Source organism: Drosophila serrata, unplaced genomic scaffold (assembly GCF_035046125.1).
Source record: "Drosophila serrata isolate PLE 108 unplaced genomic scaffold, ASM3504612v1 contig_376, whole genome shotgun sequence".
NCBI lineage: Eukaryota > Metazoa > Arthropoda > Insecta > Diptera > Drosophilidae > Drosophila > Drosophila serrata.
This window is the reverse complement of record NW_028257274.1, coordinates 2,324,763-2,348,168: the sequence shown is the minus strand read 5'-3', so window position 1 is coordinate 2,348,168 and position 23,406 is coordinate 2,324,763. Positions and strand designations below refer to the sequence as shown.

The 23,406-nt window shown below is 38.8% G+C and overlaps 1 protein-coding gene and 1 pseudogene across 2 annotated transcripts; one reads left to right on the top strand and one right to left on the bottom strand.

The window, feature by feature from the left end:
• Positions 1 to 395: 395 nt before the first annotated feature.
• Cyp12e1 (Cytochrome P450 12e1) lies at positions 396 to 2,429 on the bottom strand. Its single transcript, XM_020961726.2, has 6 exons — positions 2,344 to 2,429; positions 2,192 to 2,282; positions 1,821 to 2,064; positions 1,648 to 1,764; positions 1,137 to 1,587; positions 396 to 1,076 (listed from the first exon to the last, which is right to left on the bottom strand). The coding sequence occupies exons 1-6, from the start codon at positions 2,419 to 2,421 to the stop codon at positions 483 to 485; spliced, it is 1,575 nt and encodes a 524-aa protein (XP_020817385.2). The 5' UTR covers positions 2,422 to 2,429; the 3' UTR covers positions 396 to 482.
• Positions 2,430 to 16,655: 14,226 nt separating this feature from the next.
• Positions 16,656 to 18,750, top strand: LOC110191097 (mannosyl-oligosaccharide alpha-1,2-mannosidase IA pseudogene; annotated as a pseudogene). Its single transcript, XR_015273209.1, has one exon. The product of XR_015273209.1 is annotated as a mannosyl-oligosaccharide alpha-1,2-mannosidase IA pseudogene (transcript).
• Positions 18,751 to 23,406: the final 4,656 nt, after the last annotated feature.

Genomic DNA, 23,406 nt, shown 5'->3' with positions numbered 1-23,406 from the left:
ATCTTTATGTATTTTATATACAAGTTATATTTTTAATACAAATCCGAATTGAAATACCTTCAAACTCAAGGATTTTCTTAACTTCTCAAGACTCTATATAAACATCTGCAAGTATTTGTCCTGTATCGTCCTTTCTGTCAAGCATCCTCTTCAGATGCCGGAAAATGCCATCGTTATTTTTGGGGGGGAAAAGTCATAAAGAAATGTACCCTCAAGTGGATGTTGGTGGCTGTACTGAGCTCAAGAGGACACTCCAGCAGCCAGGACATGTGTATGTGACCAGAAGCACTCGAAAGTCTTTAGCCATCCACAGTTAAGAGGAGTTCACTTACAGTAAATAAAATAACATGATTGTAAGACAAGTTTCAATATTCCCTTTGAAATTTAAGAAGTACTTTTGTGGTGAGAAATATAGGTTTTATTTTAGTAATACAGGTTATACAATTTTTCTTCCCTGAGTAACATTTAAAAGTCTAAGGTTATCAATCGCTGCGATCCACAAACTTGAACTTAAAGGGAATATTGGCTTGAACAAAGAACCTTGCCTTGAAGGCATGTTCAATGGGATATTCGAAACCGATCTGGAAGTTCCTTACCAGCCGGGCAATTGCTATTTCCATCATCATATCCACGATCCTCTTACCGGCACAGGCTCTTGGCCCGAAACCAAAAGGCAGGTACATAAAAGGCGTGGCCGTGGCCCCAATTAGGTGAGAGTTCGAATTGGATTCATCCCTTAGCCAACGTTCGGGTATGAATTGACGTACATTCGGCACAAACTCCTCCATATTGGCCATTTGATAATTGGAGGCCATGCCCACATCCGTTCCAGCCACGACTCTATAACCGCTAAGTACCACATCGTGGGGCATGCGACGTAGGGTACCAGGACCAATGGGATACATACGAATGCCCTCCTTGATGCAGGCCCTCAGATAGGGAAGATTATTCATGTTCTCCATGGTCAGGGGAGAGTTCTTTTTGGGAAGTATGCCCTTAATCTCCTCCAGAAGTCGAGCTTGCTTGTCGGGATTCTTGGCCAGACTCAAAAGGGTGCCGCTAAGCGAAACCAGGGTCTGAAATTATTACAATATATTATTAATAATCTTTTATATAATTTTAATATAATAACTCACCGGATCTGCTCCTGCAAATAGCAAATCCATGGCTATAATCACAGCTGTTTGACGATCAAAACGTGCTAACTTTTCCAGTAAACTGGTCTCTAGACCTAACTCTGTGAGTTTTCCCGCCTTGGCATCATCTTCAATTCGTTTCAATGCATCTTCAATGTGGAAAATGCAAACGTCTGTTATCAAATCCAATGAACGCATAAGTTTCTTAAAGTTCGGCATGGGCAGATATTTCCAAAAGGCAGGCATCATGTCCAACTGGAAGCCTAGTTCAACCACATCTTGAAGCGCTGTTATGAGTTGCTTAACTTCCTGATTTTCTCGATTTTCCCCTAGAATTCCCAGATGAGTGTTGAGGGCCACCGAGCAAATGGATTCTACCACCAAATGGCGAATATCCATGGCAAAATCATCTGGCATTTCCTGGCTCACGGGATCACGAATAGATCGAATGCTGTAGAATTCAATTTAGAGTTTAGAGTTATTTCCAGAGATTGTAGTTCCTTAAACTTACCGCTCTAGAAACTCATCGCTGACCTGCAGCAAGTTTTTCATATAAAGTTTGGCATTGCGGGGCTGCAAAAGTATGGGATTCACAGCTGTACGCATTTTACCCCAAGATGGACCGTTGCTAAAATAATAAATTATTATAAAATAATTAAAAATAATACATTTTACACAACTCACCCCGAAGTCAAGCCATCGTAGCCATCGAAAACCTCACGTCTGTGTACTTTCTTGAAATAATCCATTACCTCGAAGCTTCTCCTATGCGGATACTGTCCCTCATTGCGGAAAATGATCTCATAATCCTTGGGATTCATGGTCAGAACCATATCAGTGCCAGCTATGCTGGGCATTCGAAAGATACTGCCATATTGTCGGTTCATATCAAGAAACATTTCATTGACAGGCAAGTCTTTATAGCGACCTAAAAGGGAATATAATATATTATATATATTATATAGATTATGATTATATTAAGAGATCTGCAATTCTCCAAAGAGATTATTTTAAGAGAGTGCAAATTCTGGAAAGCTTTGGCTTCCCTCACTTACCGCCCGGCAGAAAAGCTCTTATTAATTGCATTTTGCTGGGACCCGGAATATCAGCATAAGGTTTGGCCTCTTCCAAGTTCATCGATGAGGTCTAGTAAATATATATTTAAGAACTTGTATATTTAATATGATTTACTTTGTGAAATCTTTACCTTATTGGTCAAACCTCTTTGGAGGTGGTAGACCTGCCTGGCGATTTGTTTATTTGCGTTCCACTGCCTCGACAACATTTTGCAGACTGACTTAATATTATTTTCTACAACTTTTGATTAGTAAACTTTTTTTTCGTTTTCTATTAATTTGTGTTTAGAGAGCTTTACCAAAGCTTTTCTCGCTCTTTTTCTTCTCTCTTTTGTGCTCAGCGGGTGAATATTTGATTAGATTTTGTTTATGTTTATTTTGGTTTTTGTTTTGGTCTTATTTTTTGTACTTACTTCAGGGGCTTAACTTATTGGTAATGAATGAAAAACTGATGAAATTCAAAGGTTTCTTATCATATCTTGGGTTGTTAGGGTTTAAATTCAATATACTTATGTTGTGACCTTAATTATTGCATCATTTATTAGGGAAATCTATAAAATAATGCTCGTATAATAAAAGATAACTTTTTAGGCAATTGTTTAGAAATCATTTAAGTTCAAAAAATATTACAAATATATAATTGTATATATTTTTTGTATTACTTTGCAAATTTTTCCTATCTTATTGTTAGATACAACTTTGTTTCTTATCACGAAAAAACCCCCTTAAATCGCTCCCATTACGTATACGCACTGTTGTAGTTCCATGAAATTTAAAACCTTTCACTAAACTAAACTAAGCCAGCAAATTTAAGCCCGTCACACACACACACAGAAAGAGAGGTGAACAAGAGACAGACAGACAGGCAATATCTGAAAAACACAGTGACAGAAAATCTATATAGACGACGGGGCCCAGACTGACGGCTATAATAAAATCGATTTTTTATGTTTTTGGCAACTGACAAGGACGCGTCGCTCGCGTCTCTCGACCGGCGGACCCATAAATATCCTTCACATAGACACAGACAGAGTGGCACACACACACACACACACACACACACATAGAGAGACAGAGAGCGAGACAGCTGATGATGGGCATACAAAAGTTGACCTCGACTTTGAGCTGTCAAAGGCAGCTAACTAAACTGACCTAAACCAACACACAAAAATCGACTTTCGGGGGCGGCCTTAAACAACACACAAAAGCCTGAGGATGACAGCGCCGGCAAAAAAAAGGGGGCGTGGCCAATATAGCATAGGGGGCCGGGGAGGGTGAGGGGGTTTTAGGCGTGTTAAAATACAAAATATCAGCATGACGCAATGATTTCCGGCTTCCTGGGAGTGAAAATGAAACCTGTTGGAGCGGCGAGCTCTCTGTGTGTGAGTGTTGGCAATATAAACAAATTCAATTTGACAGCTGACAGCGACGGCGGTTCAAACACAACAACAAACACACACACACACAACACAACACACACAGTAACAAAAGCCGCAAGTAATAAACTTTTACGATCTGTTTTACGGCCACGCGGCACGTGCAACTAGGCCCAGGATATTTCCAGGATATTTCGGTGTAAAGCGTCTGGCTGCGGGGGCAGCTTCGGGTGCTGCTGCAACATAAATTTAATGAAGCTAAAAGCGAGGCGCAACAACAATGCACACACACACACATAGCAGTCACAGGAAGTGTAGGAAGGACACATGTTGAAGGAGAGAGAGAGAGAGAGAGAGCTGCCACAGAGGCTGGGCTGCTGCCTGGGCAATAAAAATAAAATAAAAGTAAATTGTTCAAGGCCAGCCATATTTTATGTTATTATTTTACAAATAGAAAGCATAGGCAAAGAGGGGGTTAGGAGAGCAATAGAAGGGGGGAGGCCAGGGGAAAAAGGAGAATGAAAATCGCTTCAAAAACCGGAGAAAGTTATGTTTTGGAATTTGTTAAAGGTTATTATGTGGGGTTGGTAAAGAGAAGACGTTGCGATTTTTCTAAAATATCTGTTATTTAGTATAAAAAAGATTAATTAGAAATTTTTAATATTTACTTTTTTTTTTAAAACTTAGTTTTGGATACTTAAATCTATAAGATATCTTGTTTATCTTAGTTCAAGAAAGTTTTACCTATAAGATATCGTTCTAGCTAGGTTTAATTATTAATACTTTAACTTCTTTTAATGAATTATTTTATTTTCTTAGCTTTAACATGTATATGTTCTTTTAAATAAAAATATATGGTTGAGGCATTTATATTTCCACACTATTGTAAAAGTTACTGCTCTACAGTAACAGAAGACAATATCGATTCACAACAATAAATACCTTTACTAATTCCCCAAAAATTAGGCTTAAATTAGATATAAATAACCTTTTCTTATTAGGTCAATTATAATTGACACTCAAAAAAGGGTATAATTTAAGGCAAAGACCATAAATTATAACCCATTCTTAAACGATTTTTCTATTTGAAACATTTTAAAGATTATTCTTATAATGACAGTTGCATCAAATCTTTATATAAACATATTTCGATTCCGATTTGATTATAATTTCTCTCTTTTGTGACAATAAAAATAGTACAAATTTCGCCGCATGACTCCACCGAACCAAAAACATAAAAAAGGGGATGCTAGCCAGATCCAGATCCTTGAACCAGCCCCTGCCCCCCTTTTTTTTAGTGTTGTTGTGTCTGCGACACAAAAACGTCAGGAGCACTCACCGAGAGTATTCGCCGCTGTCCTTGCCGCAAATGCCATTGATGGATGATGCGCCTGCCCATTCGCCCACTTTGCCCAGCCACCTCCCAGCTCCCATTTCCCAACCCCCTTCCAGTCCAGGCATCCAGGACGAAAGGACATTTCACCCCCTGGTTTTTGGAGGGCGAAAATAAAAACACTAAAACCTGCAATTTGTATGGAATACATCAGCAGCAGCAGCAGTAGCAGTGGCAGCCAACGAAAGTGGACTCGGGACATGGGCCAGAAAGAGGCGGCAAGAGTCCCTGCGAGTCCTAGTGAGTCCTGCGAGCTCTGAGTTCTGAGTTATAGAAGGCCATAACCTGCAGTCGCCTGCTCACTCTTTCTCTCTCTCTCTCCCCCTATATTGCGCTCTCTTTTCGTCGCTTTATTGCCAGACATAAATAAGCGCAAAAGCACCCCAATGTGTGTGTGTGTGTGTGTGTGTCCTGTGTCCCATAGTCCTGGAGTCCCGGAAAGTGCACTTCCCGTGTCCCTTTCGGCGAGTGTTTCGGTCTCACCTGTCCGTGGAAAAGTCGTGGGTGGGAAAGGGGAAAACCCAGCGGCTGCACTCCTTTTTTCGTCCCGCTGACAGCTGGATAAATGTGTATCTATGCGAGGTCCTGTCGCTGTCTTTCCTGCTTGTTTTTTTTCCCCTCCTAGTTCCTAGCTTTGCCTGGATATGTACTCAGCTCATCTCGTTTCTACTTTTCTCCTGTCTGCGCATCATCTCTTCGGAGAGCTCCAGGGTGTGTGTGTTTGGGTGTGTGTGTTGAGCCAAAGTAGCAATTCATCATAGAAAATGGCGGAAGTAAGCGTCCTTTTTGTGGGGTGTCCTTTGTAGATGTGTGTGTGTGAGTGTGCCTGGCACGCACTCTCCAAGTTGGGCATCAATTAAAACCGGAGGGTGCCATATGATAATGGCTCTTAAAGTGTTACCAGAATAAGGTAAATTGAGGAAAAGAATGATAAAACTTAAAGGGAATATAGTAAGGAATTAAATTTGTAAAATATAACTTAATGGGAATATAGTACCAATATGAAGTTAGCCAGGTTTAGGAGGAGAAAAAGTTATGTTTTTATAATTTCTAAATAAGCTTTTTAATATTATACTATTAATAAGCTATTAAATAAGGGTATTAACATGTCAAATATTATACATTTTGTGTGGTTCAATATAAAACCTATGAGAAACAATTGAAATGAAAAAAAAAAAAACGATTGAATTTGTCATTATTAATATACATCTAAAGACTAAAATAGGTACTTAAAGAAATACCTACTGATAAAAAAAGTAAAAGGAATACGAAATTATTAAATATATTAATTAATTAATTACTTTACTAAGTGACAAAAATAGACACACAAAACTTAACTAGAAAACAAATCAAATTAAAAGGAAATTATTTAAAATGTCTTTAGTAATCCGTATCTTGATAAAAGAAACATCATAATTAAAGATTATAAGAATACTTTATATAATATAATTTATAAATAACAAGCATTTTTGTAATCAAAACAGGTTATAAAATGCATTTGTATAATATAAATCTCTTTAACATTGATTAAATAGTCACCAAAATATGTTATAATTTTGTTAGTTTTCTTGAGATAAAGTTAATCTCTATTTAAACCCAAAAAAAAAAAAACCAAACCAACCAACCAAAACCAAAATATAAAAGAAATTCTAATAAGTAGACTATACATGATATTATAGTTATAAAGAATAATACTAAAGCACACCTTAAAATAATTCAAATTAGAAAAGAAAGTAAAGTTTATTTAGCTTCAGGTTTGCTTAATAATAATTCCCCAAATTAAAAACCCCTGAAGACCATTAACTAAAAATCCCACTTATTGATTTCAAATGGCAATTATCCAAGTCCAAACTGTTTATGTCAATTAAGGAACATTAAAATGCCAGAAGCTTAGCACTTGCCCAGCCACACAAGTTTTCCAACTCAGCCTGGAACTGAGTACTAGAACTAGAGCAATCAAATGTCACTTGGCACACACTCAAATGTTATGGCCCCCATCTCGAGTTAACACATGCCCCGGCTTCCAACCCATTTCCAGTTCTGGTCTCCACCATTTGCAGTTACATGAAAAACGCATCTTCTGTTCACTTAACGGCCCAACATCTCGACTATAAAGCATGTTATATAACCTGGTTTTACAGCCCCAAAGGAAAAGACGAGAAGACAGGCGGGACCAAGGGCCAAACTCATCAACTTGGGCTTAAGAGGCGGGCATTTAGTTAATTTTAAATGCTGATTAGCGCACTTTAGAGAGAGAGAGAGAGAGAGTGGAAAGCGGGAAAACCCAGGATCCCACGACACACACATATGTGTGCGAGTGGGGTGACTTATAATTTTATTATCATTGCCAGCGGCGAGTGTCTTATCAGCAGAGTTTTACGAGGCCACAGATCGCATCATAGGGGTCATGTTTTTCCGGTTTTCGTCCTTCCAAATGAAAATAAACTGTAGCTTAAAATGTTTACGATGCGTTGACGACATCGTCATCATCATCATTATCATTGTTTATATTGCGCAGGGTTTGGGGTCTGGGTTTATGTCCTTTTTATGCGCTTTTTATGCGCCATTCCTAACCTCGATTTAATTGTTTAGCCGGTGACAATCATTACCCCCAAACATATGTACGACGGAGCAGCCAGACCGACCAGACAGTGGCTTGAGTTTTACGACTCCAAGGAGCTGTCAATTTGATGTCCTCAATGGCATTGACAAACCCGCCCAACCAACCAACCAACCAACCAGTAGACCGTCCTAATAAAAACATGAAGATTACGTCTTTATGGCCCTGGAGAACCTCAACTCAACGGAAGTTGTAAAACACTCAAGTGTAATGATGCCCAGAGAGCTTTGCATCCGCTTTTCACTCACTCTCTGCCTGTGTTTGGGTGTGAAAACTAACGCCAGGACCTTCCTGAGCTTCACGTTTTACGACTTTCCTTTGGATTTACGATGATAACATCGTCGATGCATCTCAACTTCGCTTATTATTTTTCTATTACATTATAATTTACAGCATTTGATGGTTGATTTTACGATCGTTAAATGGTTCTCTGACTCGATGCACAGATTTGTCATTTGGCCTGTTAAATAAAGCGCAAAATTTACAGGTTGTCATTCTTTGCTGGTGTCGTAAAATTTTTGTGTTTTTTTTTTTGGTTTGGCCAAAAGAAAGACCATTGAGCTATTTGTGAAGGAGATTTTGTAGAGTATAAAAGGGTATATGGGATTCTTATATATGAAAGGGAATAGAGTCTTTTTAATTATAAAAGACTTATATTGAGCCTTGCCTAAGATTTATTTCTAAGCATATATCTTTTATCATAAAGAAAATTATATATTTACTTTTCAACTCAACCCTTTTCCCACTGCCTTAAAGTATGCAATATTTTGTACAAACAATAACCTAGGTATTCCATAGTCTGAACTTCAACTCTAGCTTCTTTTCTACTGCTTTTTTTTTATGGCCATACTGTTTGGCCAACAAAATGTTATCCCAGATCCTGGAATCCCCTTTTGTGGCTGCCGTGGAAGAGGTGTAAAAATGTTCCGCCATTACTATTATTGTTTTTACTGCTCATCTTACGACCCAGAGTCGTCTGGCTGAGGTCCTCGTCTTCTGCGGAGAGTCTCGCTTTTGGCTGTTTATTCAAGCGCGAAAATGGATTTGTTTTTTACGACTTGATTATTATGACTCCCGACTGCGTTTGATTACAAATATTATACTCGTTTTCTGTGCATTTTTTTGTTCACTGATTTTGGTTTTTTGATTTTGTCGAGCAATTTGTTGCTTATGTTTATTAATGAGTCAACATTCGATGCAGAAAGCTAAATAAAATCCATTTATATAGAGGGAATGGAAACTTTTTTAGTTTTCGCCTGTCCTCAGACTTGAATTGAGTTTTTCAAGTGTCCCCCAGAAATATTTTCTTGATTAAATTCCTTTGGCAATCTCTTCCATGCCATCAGATGCCAGGACAATGAAGCTTCCTGCAGCATAAAGAAACAATTTTCTTGGGCCAAAACCTGAGAGAGAGAGAGGGAGAGAAAAGTGCAATAAAATAAAATTAAATCTGCAATTTTGAGGTTCTTCTATGGCCCATAAAAAGTGTCTGCATTTGTGTCTGGCTTTTCTTTTGGCCTTTTCCTTGCAAGGGTCCGAGACAGGAATTGCATTTACCTTTGACCCACCTAAATGGCAGTCATGCAAAAACTTGAGCTTGATTAAAAATTAAACAACTTCTTGGTTTGGTTGTCTTATATTTTTTCTTCAGCGATGACAAAGCCATTGTCTTGGGTTGTCAAAGCACGTTTTGTAGCAGATTTTACCTCAAATTATGCTCGATTTGGTGGAGGATAAAGTGGTTTTAGTAGGGACTTAAGAAAAACTTAAGTATTTTATGGGTTCTTTCAAGTTTACGTAGTTTAAGCAATGTTTTTTGGTAAAAAATATATACAGAAATTTGCAATTGATTCAAAATTGTAATGGCTATTTTGCCTTATTCATGTTTATGTTTATTTAGTAATGAAATGAGCCTGCCTTTTCCCCCATCTAATCAATGTAAATTAAAGTCCAAAGCTAAGCTACGTTGCCTCGCATAATTCGGCATGAAAATTCTAAATTCAAATACCCAATTCAAATTTGTTCACGCTGATAAGACCACAGAAAAAAGGTGGGGGAAGAGAAATTCCTTGGGCTTATCAGCAGGGAGACAAAGGCTTGGGCCCCCGGATGAGTGATGGCCTCACAGTCTCAACGCCCGCGAGCTAGAAATCTCTCTTTGGTCTGGTCTGAGTCCTGGTATTTTCACCCACCTAGGAGATAAGATTACCTAACCCTCACGGCTCGGATTTTCCAACCCTCCCCCGCTGGCAGTTCCAATGAAAAATGAGTTAATTAAAGCCACGTTCTGAATGCCAAGGCGATCAAATTCATTTCGCAAAAACTTTTCCCTCCGCTCGCTGAAGATAAAACTGTAAAATGCTAAACATTCAAATTCCTTTTCGAGTCTTCGTGATGTTGTTGCTGATGCTGTCCAAGGCGCTTATTAAATCAAGTTAATAACTTTTAGAGCCGCAATAAAAGTGTCAAAGATTATAGCATAGTTATAAGGGGGCACAGATCCTTTTTTGCCATAGGATGGAGCGGGGTAAAGCAATTAAATTCGGTTTAATTACGACGCATTTTTGTTTCTCGGTCAGGATGGTGAGGAGAAGCGGCGTGGGGGCCACAGGATGTTTGTTAATTTCAACGCCTCATGCGGCTCGGCCGGCTCTGATAAAATGGCAGACAAACGCGCAGAGCCGGAAAATTTTTGTGACCAATGTCGTCGTCGTCGTCGTAGTCGGTGTCCTTTCCAATCTCCTCCACCCGGTCCACACATCCTTCGCTCCGTTTTGCATGCACAGCAGTTGCTGGCGGAGATTGGCATTGGTTGCACTGGGAAAAGTAAGGTATAGAACAAAAAGACACTGAAAAATATAACGAAATTCTATTAGGAAAATAAGAAACCAATGAAAAACTGCAGTAAATAAATTATTTATTAAATAATATACAAAAATATATATGAAGATCATGAAGTTCCTTTGCAAACTTTTCGCCAAGTGTCTTTTGGGGGAATGGGTAGCTGGTCGGGCATGTTTATCTGCACGCCGACAGATACGCCGCCTGTCGAGGATGAGCACAAGGATGCAAAAGGAGCAGCAGCAGCACGAGAAGAAGGATCAAGAGCAGGACCGGGAGCAGTGTGTGCAAATGTTGTGCGAGCCATTAATCACACGATTTCATGAATACATCAGCCAGTGAGGCGCAGAGTCAGCCAGACGATGTCACCAAGACTAGGACAACTCCTCACACACACACACATATATACACACACTTACGCACTCGCAGGACCCTCGCACACATAAACGCAACAAAACGAAATGACTCAAAAATCTTATTTTCAGCTCATGTTGTGCTCGTTTGTTATTTTTTCGAAACTGAAATGGGGGGAGAGGGTTGAATTTCCATCAGTCCGGAAAATTTCCAGTGGGTCCTGGAAAATTCGCAGGACATGCGGCCACCAGTGCAAAAGTAGAAATGCAAAGCATTTCGGGGTTCGGCTTCAATTCCCCCCCCCAAAAAAAAAAGGGTTAAAGGGGTCTCTATAGAGCCTCCAGCTGCATTAATGACCTCAGGGAGTAGGAGGTGGAAATGGAGTTACATAACCACAAGGATTGGGGGGTCTAGAGAGAGAAAGATTCTGGCTCACTGATGATGGTCTCTGTGCAAGTCGAAGGCCCAGTCAGTCACTCAAACGGGCTGCGGCTGTGACTGTCACTGGATCTGTCTGCCACGGTCAGGGAGCTTCTCCTTCTCCTCCTGAATCCTCTTGATGAATCCTTCTCTAGTAACCCTCCTTTTTTAAGACCCAGAAACATGGCCAATACTTTCCCCCCCGTTGTTGTGGTAGTAAGCATTTTGGTTGTCAAAAGCAAACCATTAAGCTTTTGACTTGTCGCCAGCAGCTGATTCTTCAAGGCTCAGGACATTTACTGGTAGTGGTCAGGGGTTTGGAATTAAGAAGCTTATATGCTTGGGTTGGTCATGCAATTATGGCTTTAATGAAATATAATATATAACATTTTTAGGGGTAAAATCATGAAGTCTGGTATTAAAAAATAGGAGCCTTATATAGAAGGTTTTATTAAAACTATGATAGGTAGCAATTTTTATGTAAAGAGTATTGCAAAGTATGATTAATTGGCTTTACATTAATTTCAAAATGTTATAGTTTAGTTTTCTTTGAGTACACAGAGTATATCTTTCTTTTAATAAATCTTCCTTCAAGTTTATTTAATTTAAAAGAAAATACATATTCTTATCCTTCAAGTTTATTTAATTTAAAAGAAAATACATATTCTTATCCTAATCCTTAACCCCCCAAACATAATTATTTATCAAAGTTTAAACCATAAATTATATAATATGAGCACTCTCCTGACTCCTGATTTCCCTTGTCGGTTTCATTTACTTTTGACAATTCCTGCAGCACTGAAAAGAAACTAATTAAGCATGCGGATTTTCCCCCAAAAAACTTTTCATTCGCTTTTCACCGTGTTTTGTGTATGTTATAATTTTTTCTGTGGGTATGAGGCTGTCACCTTCTTTGCCACGTAGCAAACATTTGCAAGTTACGCCAATTTGGCAGCTCATTTGCGAAAAATCCTTTTACACATGCATGCTGATAAACATGCCAAGGAACTTTTAAATACAACAGGAGGCAGGCAGCCAGGAGGCAACAATCCTTGCGCTTTATTACCAAACACACACACACACACACACACACTGGCATACACACTCATTTCCGCAGGAGACAAAGTTTTCTTTGGCGGCTTTAAAATAAAGTTTTTTATATTTTTAATTAGATGCACATGAGGTTTTACTTAACAAAACTTTTGACATCCGACCCACACACACACACACACACACACACTCACGGTTATGGCATCTTTAATGCCCGGTCATATTCAACGAGCTTTTGCACTTTGCATGCGCCACTTCCGCCTCCTCTGCCCCTCCACCCACTACGCTTTTCCAGCTGCAACTTCCGCACCCGTTGCGCCAAAAACTTTTCCAACACAAAACAACAATGGTGCGGGTACGAACAACAAAAGCCAAACTGGAATTTTTACAGACTTATACATCCTGACACATTCCATGCCCCGGACTTTAGTTGCAGTTGCTGGGAAAACCCTGCCCTGCATTTTCTCCTTATTTTTTATGTTGTTTTTCATTTTCCATCTCTCTTTTTTTTTTGTAATAATTTCTGCCCGCCCTGATTGGGCATATCAAGAAAAGTTTTCGCCTCGCAACTTCCCAGCCGAAAAAGAAAGCAATCTAATGCTGAAATTACTTGAAATCGGCTTAGGGAAAGGTGCCCAGTTAGCGGGAAAAGTGCACAAAAAATATAAGAAAACTTTCCCTGCTGCAGGTAAATGTCAAAATTGATGCCACTCAAAAATTGTGAAAAACTTTACGTTTTTCCCAGCAAAATTTAGTTGCTTCTCATCAGCCGTTGTTTTCAGTTGCTAATTTTTTGTTAGATTTTCCCCCGAAATGTCCGAAACAACAACAGGCAAAGTTTTGCTTTGTTTGGAAAGCGAATTTGCACAGTAAAAAATATATATAAATATATTATTAAATATGGTGTTAAATCTCTTAAGGGTTTATATTACTGTATTTTTTGTTTTTATTTATTTATTAGGTTTCAGAGATATCTATACACAGATATGAAAATTGTTCTGAATTGAATTGAATAAAAGCAATAAGTTGGTGTCATAATCCCATAGTGGAATTATATAATATTGCATCAAATGTCAAAATATCTATATAAGGGGCAGATATACCATTTATTTAATTTAATTTCCTTTTTTTAACTTTTAAGTTAATCCAAAACTATTTGCAAATGTACATAATGTGTATAACAATTATTTACTTATTATTTCCAGTGTCATATCACCATAATAATTTATTTTACTCCTTTTCAAAGAGTTAAATAATTTATTCTGATTTTGGTACACATTTCTAATAGAAATAAATGTTATTAAAGTAGAAAAAAAAGAAGGTACTATTTTTCTTCATAAGATATTATTATTATTTTTGTATAAATTGTAGTTTTTTTACAGTATGACCGCACTTTATCTAGTATATATATAGAGCATAGTTCACTAGGAAAAACCTTGGCAACGGCAAGACTCCTCGCATTTCCCTCGCACACACAATTAGCCAGGCCCAAAACAACAGAACCCAGAACCGTGCTGTGTGGAAAAGCGGGGGAAAATCAGAGAAAAGCAGGCACAGTTGGCAAGTTGGCTTTGGGCCTGGGCTTAGCCTAATTATAAAAATGAGACGTCAGCGTCACATTTTCGGTGGGCCACTGCCACTGAAGGCTGAAAATTTGCAAAAAGGGGGGGATAAAAAGGGGTAAACAAAAAAAGGAAAATAATAATAAAACAAGAAAGGAAGCTAACTTCGGCACGCCGAAGTTTATATACCCTTGCAGATAGAACTTCTATGACTTGGAATCTCAACAATATAAATTATATTTATTTGTGTTAAAAAAAAATTAAGTAATACCTGCTTTCATTTCATTCACATACATATTATATTTGCAGTTTTACATTCGCAGATTTGCATTTTTCCTCTACATCAAACAATCGTTTATATGGCACCTATATAACATAGTCGTCCGATTTTCATGAAATTTGACACAAAATTTAAGACTAATACAAAATGGCTATACCTCAAATTTGATGAAAATCAGCTGAAAACTGAAAAAGTTATAAATTTAATTGTATTAATTTCTCGATCGTTCCTATGGGAGCTATATGATATAGTAGTCCGATTTTCATAAAATTTTACGCAAATTTGTAGAGTATAGTACAATGGCTATATCTCAAATTTGATCCAATTCTATTGAAAACTGAAAAAGTTAAAAAATTTTTTGTAAAAATTTTCCGATCATTCCTATGGCAGCTATATGATATAGTCGTCCGATCCGGCCCGTTCCGACATATATACGAGTGAGAGTATATGGAAGGCTAACTACAAAGTTTCATTCAGATAGCTTCAAAACTGAGAGACTAGTTTGCGTAGAAACGGACAGACGGACAGACGGACAGACGGACAGAAGGACAGTCGGACAGACGGACAGACGGACAGACGGACAGACGGACATGGCTAGATCGACTCGGCTGTTGATCCTGATCAAGAATATATATACTTTATATAGTCGGAGGTGCCTCCTTCACTGCGTTGCAAACTTCTGACTGAAATTATAATACCCTGCAAGGGTATAAAAAAGAAAAACGAACAAGGGATTGGGTTAGCAGCCGCATGGAGAAATTTTAAATTGAATCAACTTGAGTGCTCATAAATTTTTCTAGAGCTTGTGGTAAGGATTTTGCATTGCGTCACTTGCAGCCCTTTTTGCTTCGTCCCTTTTCCCCCGGAGGGGGGGAGGGGGATGGGGTATGGGCTCAGGTGGATGAGGCAGCCAGGACTCCAGGACTCAGGACTCAGCCTGTGTCTCAGCCGCAGACGCAGACTGATACTGAAATGATGCTGACATTGCGGCAAGTTTTGGTTACATATACTTTCTAAAGAATAACAGCAATGCACGAGAAGAAAATCATTTCAAAATGTAAAAATTTAAATATAAATAAAATTACATTGTGAAATTTATTGAAATTGTTAAAGAATTTTCAAGAAATTTCCAAATTATCATACATTTAAAAAGGCTTAAAGGCAAAATATTGACAACGTTGTAATCAATGTTAAAGGAAGCTTATAAATTCTTTTAGAATTCTTCCTTAATTCTTAATTTAATATGAAGTTTTTAATATTTCTAAATACAAACTATTCAATTACCTTATATTTCCATTATTTATTCCGTTTTTTTTTATATCAATTCCCATATTTCATTTAAATATTTCTCCATGTACATCTGTAGTTGCTAGCATTTAAATTGTTAACGGTGGTGGCATCCTTTACAAGGATTTAGTGCTCAGTACAAAGTTCGAGCTAGCTAATTGCAAGTTTCTACCGGGGAGGAAGATTTCCAAGAAAACCCAATTAAGTTGTCTGTCAATCAACGAGTCTCATTGCCGCTGCCAAGGTAAGTATTCACACAAATTAATTACACTCTTGCCATTTCCCTTTTTTTTATTTTTTAAATACCCGCCAAAAAGATTCAGTTAAAAGAATCACAGAATCCATGAAAACTCGCAGCAATTTAAGGCAATCAAAAAACGGGCAACAAGCTGAGCAGAACTGAGCTGAGCAGAGACAAAGCAAACACAGATACTCACAGCGTGTCGCATGGTAATTTAAATTTTAATTTTGATCTTAATCTCTTAATGCGAAATAAAATGCCGCACACTGGTGCCCCGCGACGAAGGCACGAACCGCATTCCGTTTCAGGGTCCTGGTGTGGCATCACCAGCTTCCTCCTTTGCCACCTTTTTCCCACTCCCCCCTCAACTTCACAACATTCCCCGTTTAGATATATACATAAGTACATTCTTATCTAGACAGTCACAGTTGGCTTCTAATTTACATTTGCTCCGCCACAGCCTCCATCTACCTTCTTTCTTTCTTTCGCTGCTAACTTGGCTTTTGTCGCTTTCCGTTTTCTTAACAAAAAAAATTGTTATTTATGGCAGTTGGTTCGCAAATAACTTCATCAAATTAGAATCTACGATGGCAGTTGTCCTACTTGGCAAAGTCTAGATGGTAAGGGATATCTTAAAGTACCAAATTTGGTGTCAAGAAAGTTGAAAAAGCAAGTAAAGGCATACCTTTGAAAGGAAATGTACTGCAACAAAGGTAAAAGCGTAGCTAAATGATTAAAGTTTGAAAGAAAACTAAAACAAAACACCTAAAATAAAACAAAATAGTTTTTAGACAAGTAATCTGGGATTATATATTTTGTATGTACCTATAAATCTTTAATATTTTGAACTACTACAAGATATTAAAGAAATACAACACAAATATAGTTATCCTTTTCGAATTAGCGCAACTCGGGCACACTGGAACCCCCATAATATGTTCTATTATGAACTACTTTTATAAATAAAAGCCTGAAAATAGCAACAAATGCATAGAAAGTCTTCTAAAAAACAATAAAATCAAAAAGCAAGAAATCAAAGATATAGAAAGCGTAGTAATTTCCGTAAGACTTCACCATGTCTCGCCTTATTTCAATTGGAAGTAAATCGAAGGTTTGTTCCTTTGAGAAATGTCTGATTGGACTCGTGGTGCTAACCTTGTGTTTCCTCTGCTTTGCCATCATTTTCCTACTGCCGGAAAACCGGGTTCTCTTGGTCTACAAGCACTTGCAGGAGGTGGAGACAGAGATCTTCATTCCAGCTCCATCTGGAGAGGGTCAAGTTGTCCAGGATCCTTCCCAGAAACTTGAGGAGACGATTCCTGCCACAGACGAGGCTCAGGCTCATGCAGCAGCACCGGTGGACCAGCAGGATCAGGAACAGGAACGGAATACCAATGACGACGATGATCAGCATGTAGGGACACCCGTTCAAGGCAATGACGGCATCACCCAAAAGTCGCATCTTCCTCTCGGAGGCGGTGGCAATGATCAGGCACCAGATTCCCTGAATCCCGACCTTCAGCAGCGTCGGCAAAAGGTCAAAGAGATGATGCTGCATGCGTGGCACAACTACAAACGGTACGCTTGGGGCAAGAACGAGCTGCGTCCCCTATCGCGGCGTCCCCATTGGGACAGCGTCTTTGGTTTCCATGATCTAGGTGCCACGATAATAGATGGTCTGGACACCCTGTACATTATGGGACTGGAGAAGGAGTATCACGAGGGTCGTGACTGGATTGAACGGGAATTTCCGCTGGACAACATTGATGTGAAGCTAAATGTCTTCGAGACAAACATTCGCTTTGTTGGCGGTATGTTGACAATGTACGCCTTTACCGGGGATCCACTGTACAAGGAGCGTGCTCAGCAAATTGCAGACAAACTGTTGCCTGCCTTCAAAACTCACACGGGGATTCCCTATGCACTGGTTTACTCACAGACCGGTATGGTCCGGAATCACGAATGGACATTTGATGGCACTTCGATCCTTTCCGAATTTGGTACCTTGCATCTAGAGTTCACCTATTTGAGTGACATAACTGGGAATCCGGTGTATCGGGAAAGGGTTCAAACCATTCGTCAGCTGCTTAAGAAGATTAGGAAACCGAATGGCCTGTATCCAAATTATCTTAATCCAAAAACGGGTAAATGGGGACAGAATCACATATCCCTGGGAGGACTAGGTGACAGTTACTACGAGTATTTACTAAAGTCCTGGCTACAATCGGGACAAACTGATGAGGAGGCACGCGAGATGTACGACGAGGCAATGGTGCCGATTCTGGAGAAGATGGTGTACACCAGCCGCAGTGGCTTGATCTATGTCTCTGATCTCCAAAATAATTGGCTGGAGCACAAAATGGATCATTTGGCCTGCTTCTCGGGCGGCATGTTTGCCTTGGGAGCGGTCACAAGACTAAATGATTATACGGACAGGTACATGGAGGTTGCAAAGGGTATAACAAACACCTGTCACGAGAGTTATATACGAGCACCAACCCAATTGGGACCCGAGGTCTTTCGATTCAACGAAGGTGTGGAAGCTCGAGCCTTGCGATCGGAGGAGAAGTATTATATCCTGCGACCGGAGACCTTTGAGAGCTATTTTGTTCTATGGCGACTGACTCATGACCAAAAGTATCGCGATTGGGGCTGGGAGGGAGTCCTGGCACTGGAGAAGCATTGCCGCACGGCACATGGATATAGTGGTCTGCGGAATGTCTATCAAAAGAAACCGCAGAAGGACGATGTTCAGCAAAGTTTCTTCCTGGCGGAAACACTAAAGTACTTGTACTTATTGTTCTCGGATGACTCGTTGTTGCCGTTGGACAAATGGGTATTCAATACGGAGGCTCATCCACTGCCAATCAAGGGGAAGAATGTGTTCTACAGGCAGGCGTCAGTAGGGGTTACAGCCTCTAAGGACTAGGAAGTGGGTCTATCCATAGACCTGCCTCTTACTTTGCTCGAAATATTAAAATATTTAATGTTCTTGGGATATAACGAGCTACCAAAGTAACTCTACAAATCCCTGAAGCATTCCATGTCGCTATACTATAGATATAGATACTTTCAGGAGTATACATTTAAATAAATACAATCCCAAGTATATCACAACAATTTCGTCCCATCAACTAAACACGCTTTATTGTGTGAAAAATATATCCCGAGGCTGGTTGATCTCAGATACCGTCATTTCACATTCAATGTTAGACCCAAAAACCATCACAAAACCCCAGGCCAATCCTATTTTGTGTGTTCTGGCCATCCAGGAGATTCGGAGTTAAGCCAGAGCACTTACCCGGCTGAAAATTAAACAGGAAATGTCATGCATTTTGCATTCGAATTTGTTCTGGATACATCCTTGCATACGTATGCGAAAATACATGGTATAAACCCCCTCGGCCATAATTGTATTAGATATCGAAGTTACTCTCTCTCCAATTCAAGTCTCGGCCATTATACAAATGGTCATATTTAATTCGTTATGCTGGCAATCGAAAGGAAAAAAAAATAGAATGGTAACCCCTATATGTAGATACGCACATATATGCGTACAAGGACCTCCTCGTCCTCGTCTCCCCACCTGTGTGTATATGTGGGCATTGTACTAAATCCCGTGTCTAATCTGTGGCAATAATGCCGCATATAAAAAGATAAAGTTTCGCAGTGGACAATGTTGGTAAGGTGACCATAAACTCGTATGATTTGTTTTATGGCCATCCGAGGACGTTATTATTGCTAAAAGGCACGCCCACCCGTCTCCCTTTTATTTTCTATGTTTTCTTTTTTTTCTCCCATTTTGCCAGGTAGGAAAAGCGAGTCCTTTGGGTATTGAAAGATACATTCGAAAGAATCCTGTGCCAATGGGGGTGTATCCTTGAGGGCGGTGGATGGGGGCAGTCAATAAAGCATAATGTGGGCACGTTTTTAATTGGCGGCGCACCGATGAAAGCTGGCCGAGGTCCTGAATCCTGCATCCCTTCAGGACGGCGATCCTGACCAGAAACCAATTAGCGCCAGCCCTATTTCCCTGTGTGAGTGTGTGTGGGTGTGCTTGGTGTGGGGTGTGAGTGACTGGCAGAGTCTAATTACGCTTCAATTGCGCCACTTGCATTTAGATCGCTAAATTATGGAAATTTTTATTTTTGCAAGGCGCATTTCTTACGCTCGCCGTGTGAGAGCGATGGCCTGGGAGAGTGTGTGATTTGGGGCGCGGACACTGAGAGATAAAGAAGGTTAAATGAGTACAAAATGTTTCAGAAAATATATATATAACAAGAAAGGAAGCTAACTTCGGCACGCCGAAGTTTATATACCCTTGCAGATAGAACTTCTATGAATAGGAATCCATACAATATAAATTATATATATTTGTGTTAAAAAACAATGAAGTAATACCTGCTTTCATTTCATTCACCTATACATATTATATTTGCAGTTTTACATTCACTGATTTGCATTTTTCCTCCACATCAAACGATCGTTTGTATGGCACCTATATGATATAGTCGTCCGATTTTCATGAAATTTGCCACAAAATTTAAGACTTATATAAAATGGCTATACCTCAAATTTGATGAAAATCAGCTGAAAACTAAAAAAGTTATAAATTTAATTGTATTAATTTCTCGATCGTTCCTATGGGAGCTATATGATATAGTAGTCCGATTTTTATAAAATTTCGTACAAAATTGAAGAGTATAGTAAAATGGCTATATCTCAAATTTGATTCAATTCTATTGAAAACTGAAAAAGTTAAAATTTTTTTTGTAAAAATTTTCCGGTCATTCCTATGGCAGCTATATGATATAGTCGTCCGATCCGGCCCGTTCCGACATATATACGAGTGAGAGTATATACAAGGCTAACTACAAAGTTTCATTCAGATAGCTTCAAAACTGAGAGACTAGTTTGCGTAGAAACGGACAGACGGACAGACGGACAGACGGACAGACGGACAGACGGACAGACGGACAGACGGACAGACGGACGGACGGACAGACGGACAGACGGACATGGCTAGATCGACTCGGCTGTTGATCCTGATCAAGAATATATATACTTTATATAGTCGGAGGTGCCTCCTTCACTGCGTTGCAAACTTCTGACTGAAATTATAATACCCTGCAAGGGTATAAAAATATATTAACGATTTGACTCTTTAAAATTTATAGAAGTAATATTAATAAATATTTTTGTAGGGCATTTGTATTAGCGTATAAATCAAGCAAAACATTTAACATAATTGTTACCAAGTTGCTTAAGATTCATTAGAAAATTATATACAAGAGTTATATGAGTCGAAGTCTAGCAAATTATGTATATATAATGTTATCCTACTGAAAGTATGATAATAGCAAAAATTGAAACTAATAAGATCTTTTTGATTATGGGTCGCTTCTAAACAAACATTTCTATAATGATCTGTTTTCGTGTATGTAATGAAACCGCCTATATCTCAAGTTAGCTAAAATCCTTCATATTAAACCTAAAATGAGGTATTTATTAAAATTAAGTATAATTATCTAAAATTTTTGGTTTATTTAAGAACCAAAAACAAACATTCCGCTTGAGTTGCACTAGAATTCCCAAAGGTTTCTATCTGCAAACTGCTGATCACCATACTAAATGTGGAACTGGTTCAGTTACTGATGATAATGAGGTAATTTTCATATAAAATATCTCCATACCAAAACCTTTATGATTGTTTATGAAAGATCCTAGTGTTTCTTAAGGACTGTTTGAGGGAAAAATACAATATTTCTGAAATTTATTCTCTTTGTCATAAAGCAATATACTAAATCTAATTAGAAATGTTTTAAAGAATGTTTTGTTCAAAGTTTACATAAAATATTAAAAAGTCTGTTAATGTCAGCTGTATTATGAATACTGTCCTGCATAAATCGATGAAGAACTCTCTGACATCGAACTATCAAATAGATATAATTTCTAGAAAGATTGTTAAACAATTTCCCAAATATATTTATCTAGAATTTTTTCTCAGTTTATTCCTTCCTGGACACGTGTGTGTTTGTGCATGGGCGAAAGGCAATTTTAATTTCAAATTGACAAAGCGCAATTAGGCAACCGTCTGTCCCAGACTAACTAACCAAACCCAGTACCCAGCACCCAGCACCGGCAGGAATCGTCTCAAGCCACACCATCCCTGGTACAGGACGAAATCCCCACCTAAGAAGGACTCCTGGCCCTAATGTATTTTATTGACGTTGCCGAGGTTATTGCATTGGGCATAAATTAATTTCACGACGCGTAAATTGAGCAGTTTTTGACACAGCCGCCCCCGCAAAGCCAATTATGTGGAGCTGTATTTCCTTCTATTTCTCGTTTCGTTTTCTTCTCTCTCTATATATATGTATATATATATATATATTTTTTTTTCCCCCTTCTGCCTGAGCCTGGTGACAATTTTCGGCGCTGCTTACCTAAGATTTTCCCTGTCGTAATTGTGTGCCACACTGCAAACCATTAATTCTCGTTAGCGTCCGAAATGGCACAGGAACAACAAAAACAGCCGAAAGGCAATAAGGTTGGGGTGGTCAGCAGCTTGTCAGCTTCTTGGCTTGGTTTTCATATTAATTTAGTTGATTTTTGTGTGAATTAATTAGGCAAAAGGTGAAAATGAAGATGAATGTTTTAATTAGGCCGGGCAGGTGAAGGCATCCGTGGGTGTGGACTGAAATGGCGCGGATTTGAATGTCACACGGCAGAAAACCTTTTCAATGGCAGTCCTTCTGTCGCCTGGAGGGGGGGCAACACTTTAAGGACCTTTAAAAAGGCAATCCGCGCTGCCAAGGGACATCAGTAGAAAATCCCCACCCGGCAAAGGCTTAAGCAATGTCTGACAAAACACCTGAGACATTCAATTATATCGCCACGCGCGCAGCTCCAAAAGGGAGCAGGACCAGCAGGAGCAGGACCAGGAACAGGAGCAGAAGCTGATGTTGTAGCTGGAAAAAAGGAGCCGGGAAAATGGTTAAAGGAGGCTCAGACTATGGCCATAAGGACAGCAAGGAGTTAGAGGAACCAGAGAAGCAACAAAGAGTCCACGCTTTGCTTATGGCTTATGGAATTGTCAACCAACAAAGTTGGAACGAAGAGATACAATTTTAAAAATATTAAAGGAAATATATAGAAATTTAAATAAAAAAGGTTAAGGTGTAAACAAGGCAAGAAAGTGTTATATTTTGTAACCTTAGGGTAACATATTTGTATTTGTAAATTATTTTATTCAATGGTATCTTTCACAAGTAAACTAATGAGGCATAAACAATAATTTTTAAATGAGTTCTGCTTACTTCAAATATTATGTCTAATTTTAAAAGTATTTCTATATCATATCAAATATTCTGCAGCTCTTTTCCACACTTTTTTATATATATTTCAAAGAGCACTCTCTGTTCGGTTTACATTTCCTTTTTATCATTGCAAAACTCTAAGCTCGACCAAAGCTTGGCTGGCAAAGAAAAACAATAATAATTTGCTTGGTGGTTTTGCAAAAATTGTTAACTGCAGGCAGCCGGCAATGGCAGCAGGCACTTGAGGCGGGGATTTCAGTTTAATAAGCGCCAGACGAACCCGGACCAGATGTGTCTTCAGCCTTTTTTTTACCAGTCCCTTCCTCTTGATGTCCTTGCAGGGTATTTTAATTTTACTAAAAAGCTTGTAACTCGTTTAGAAGTCATTTCCGACCATATAAATCATATATATTTTTGATCAGCATCAAGGACGAATTGATCTAGCTATGTC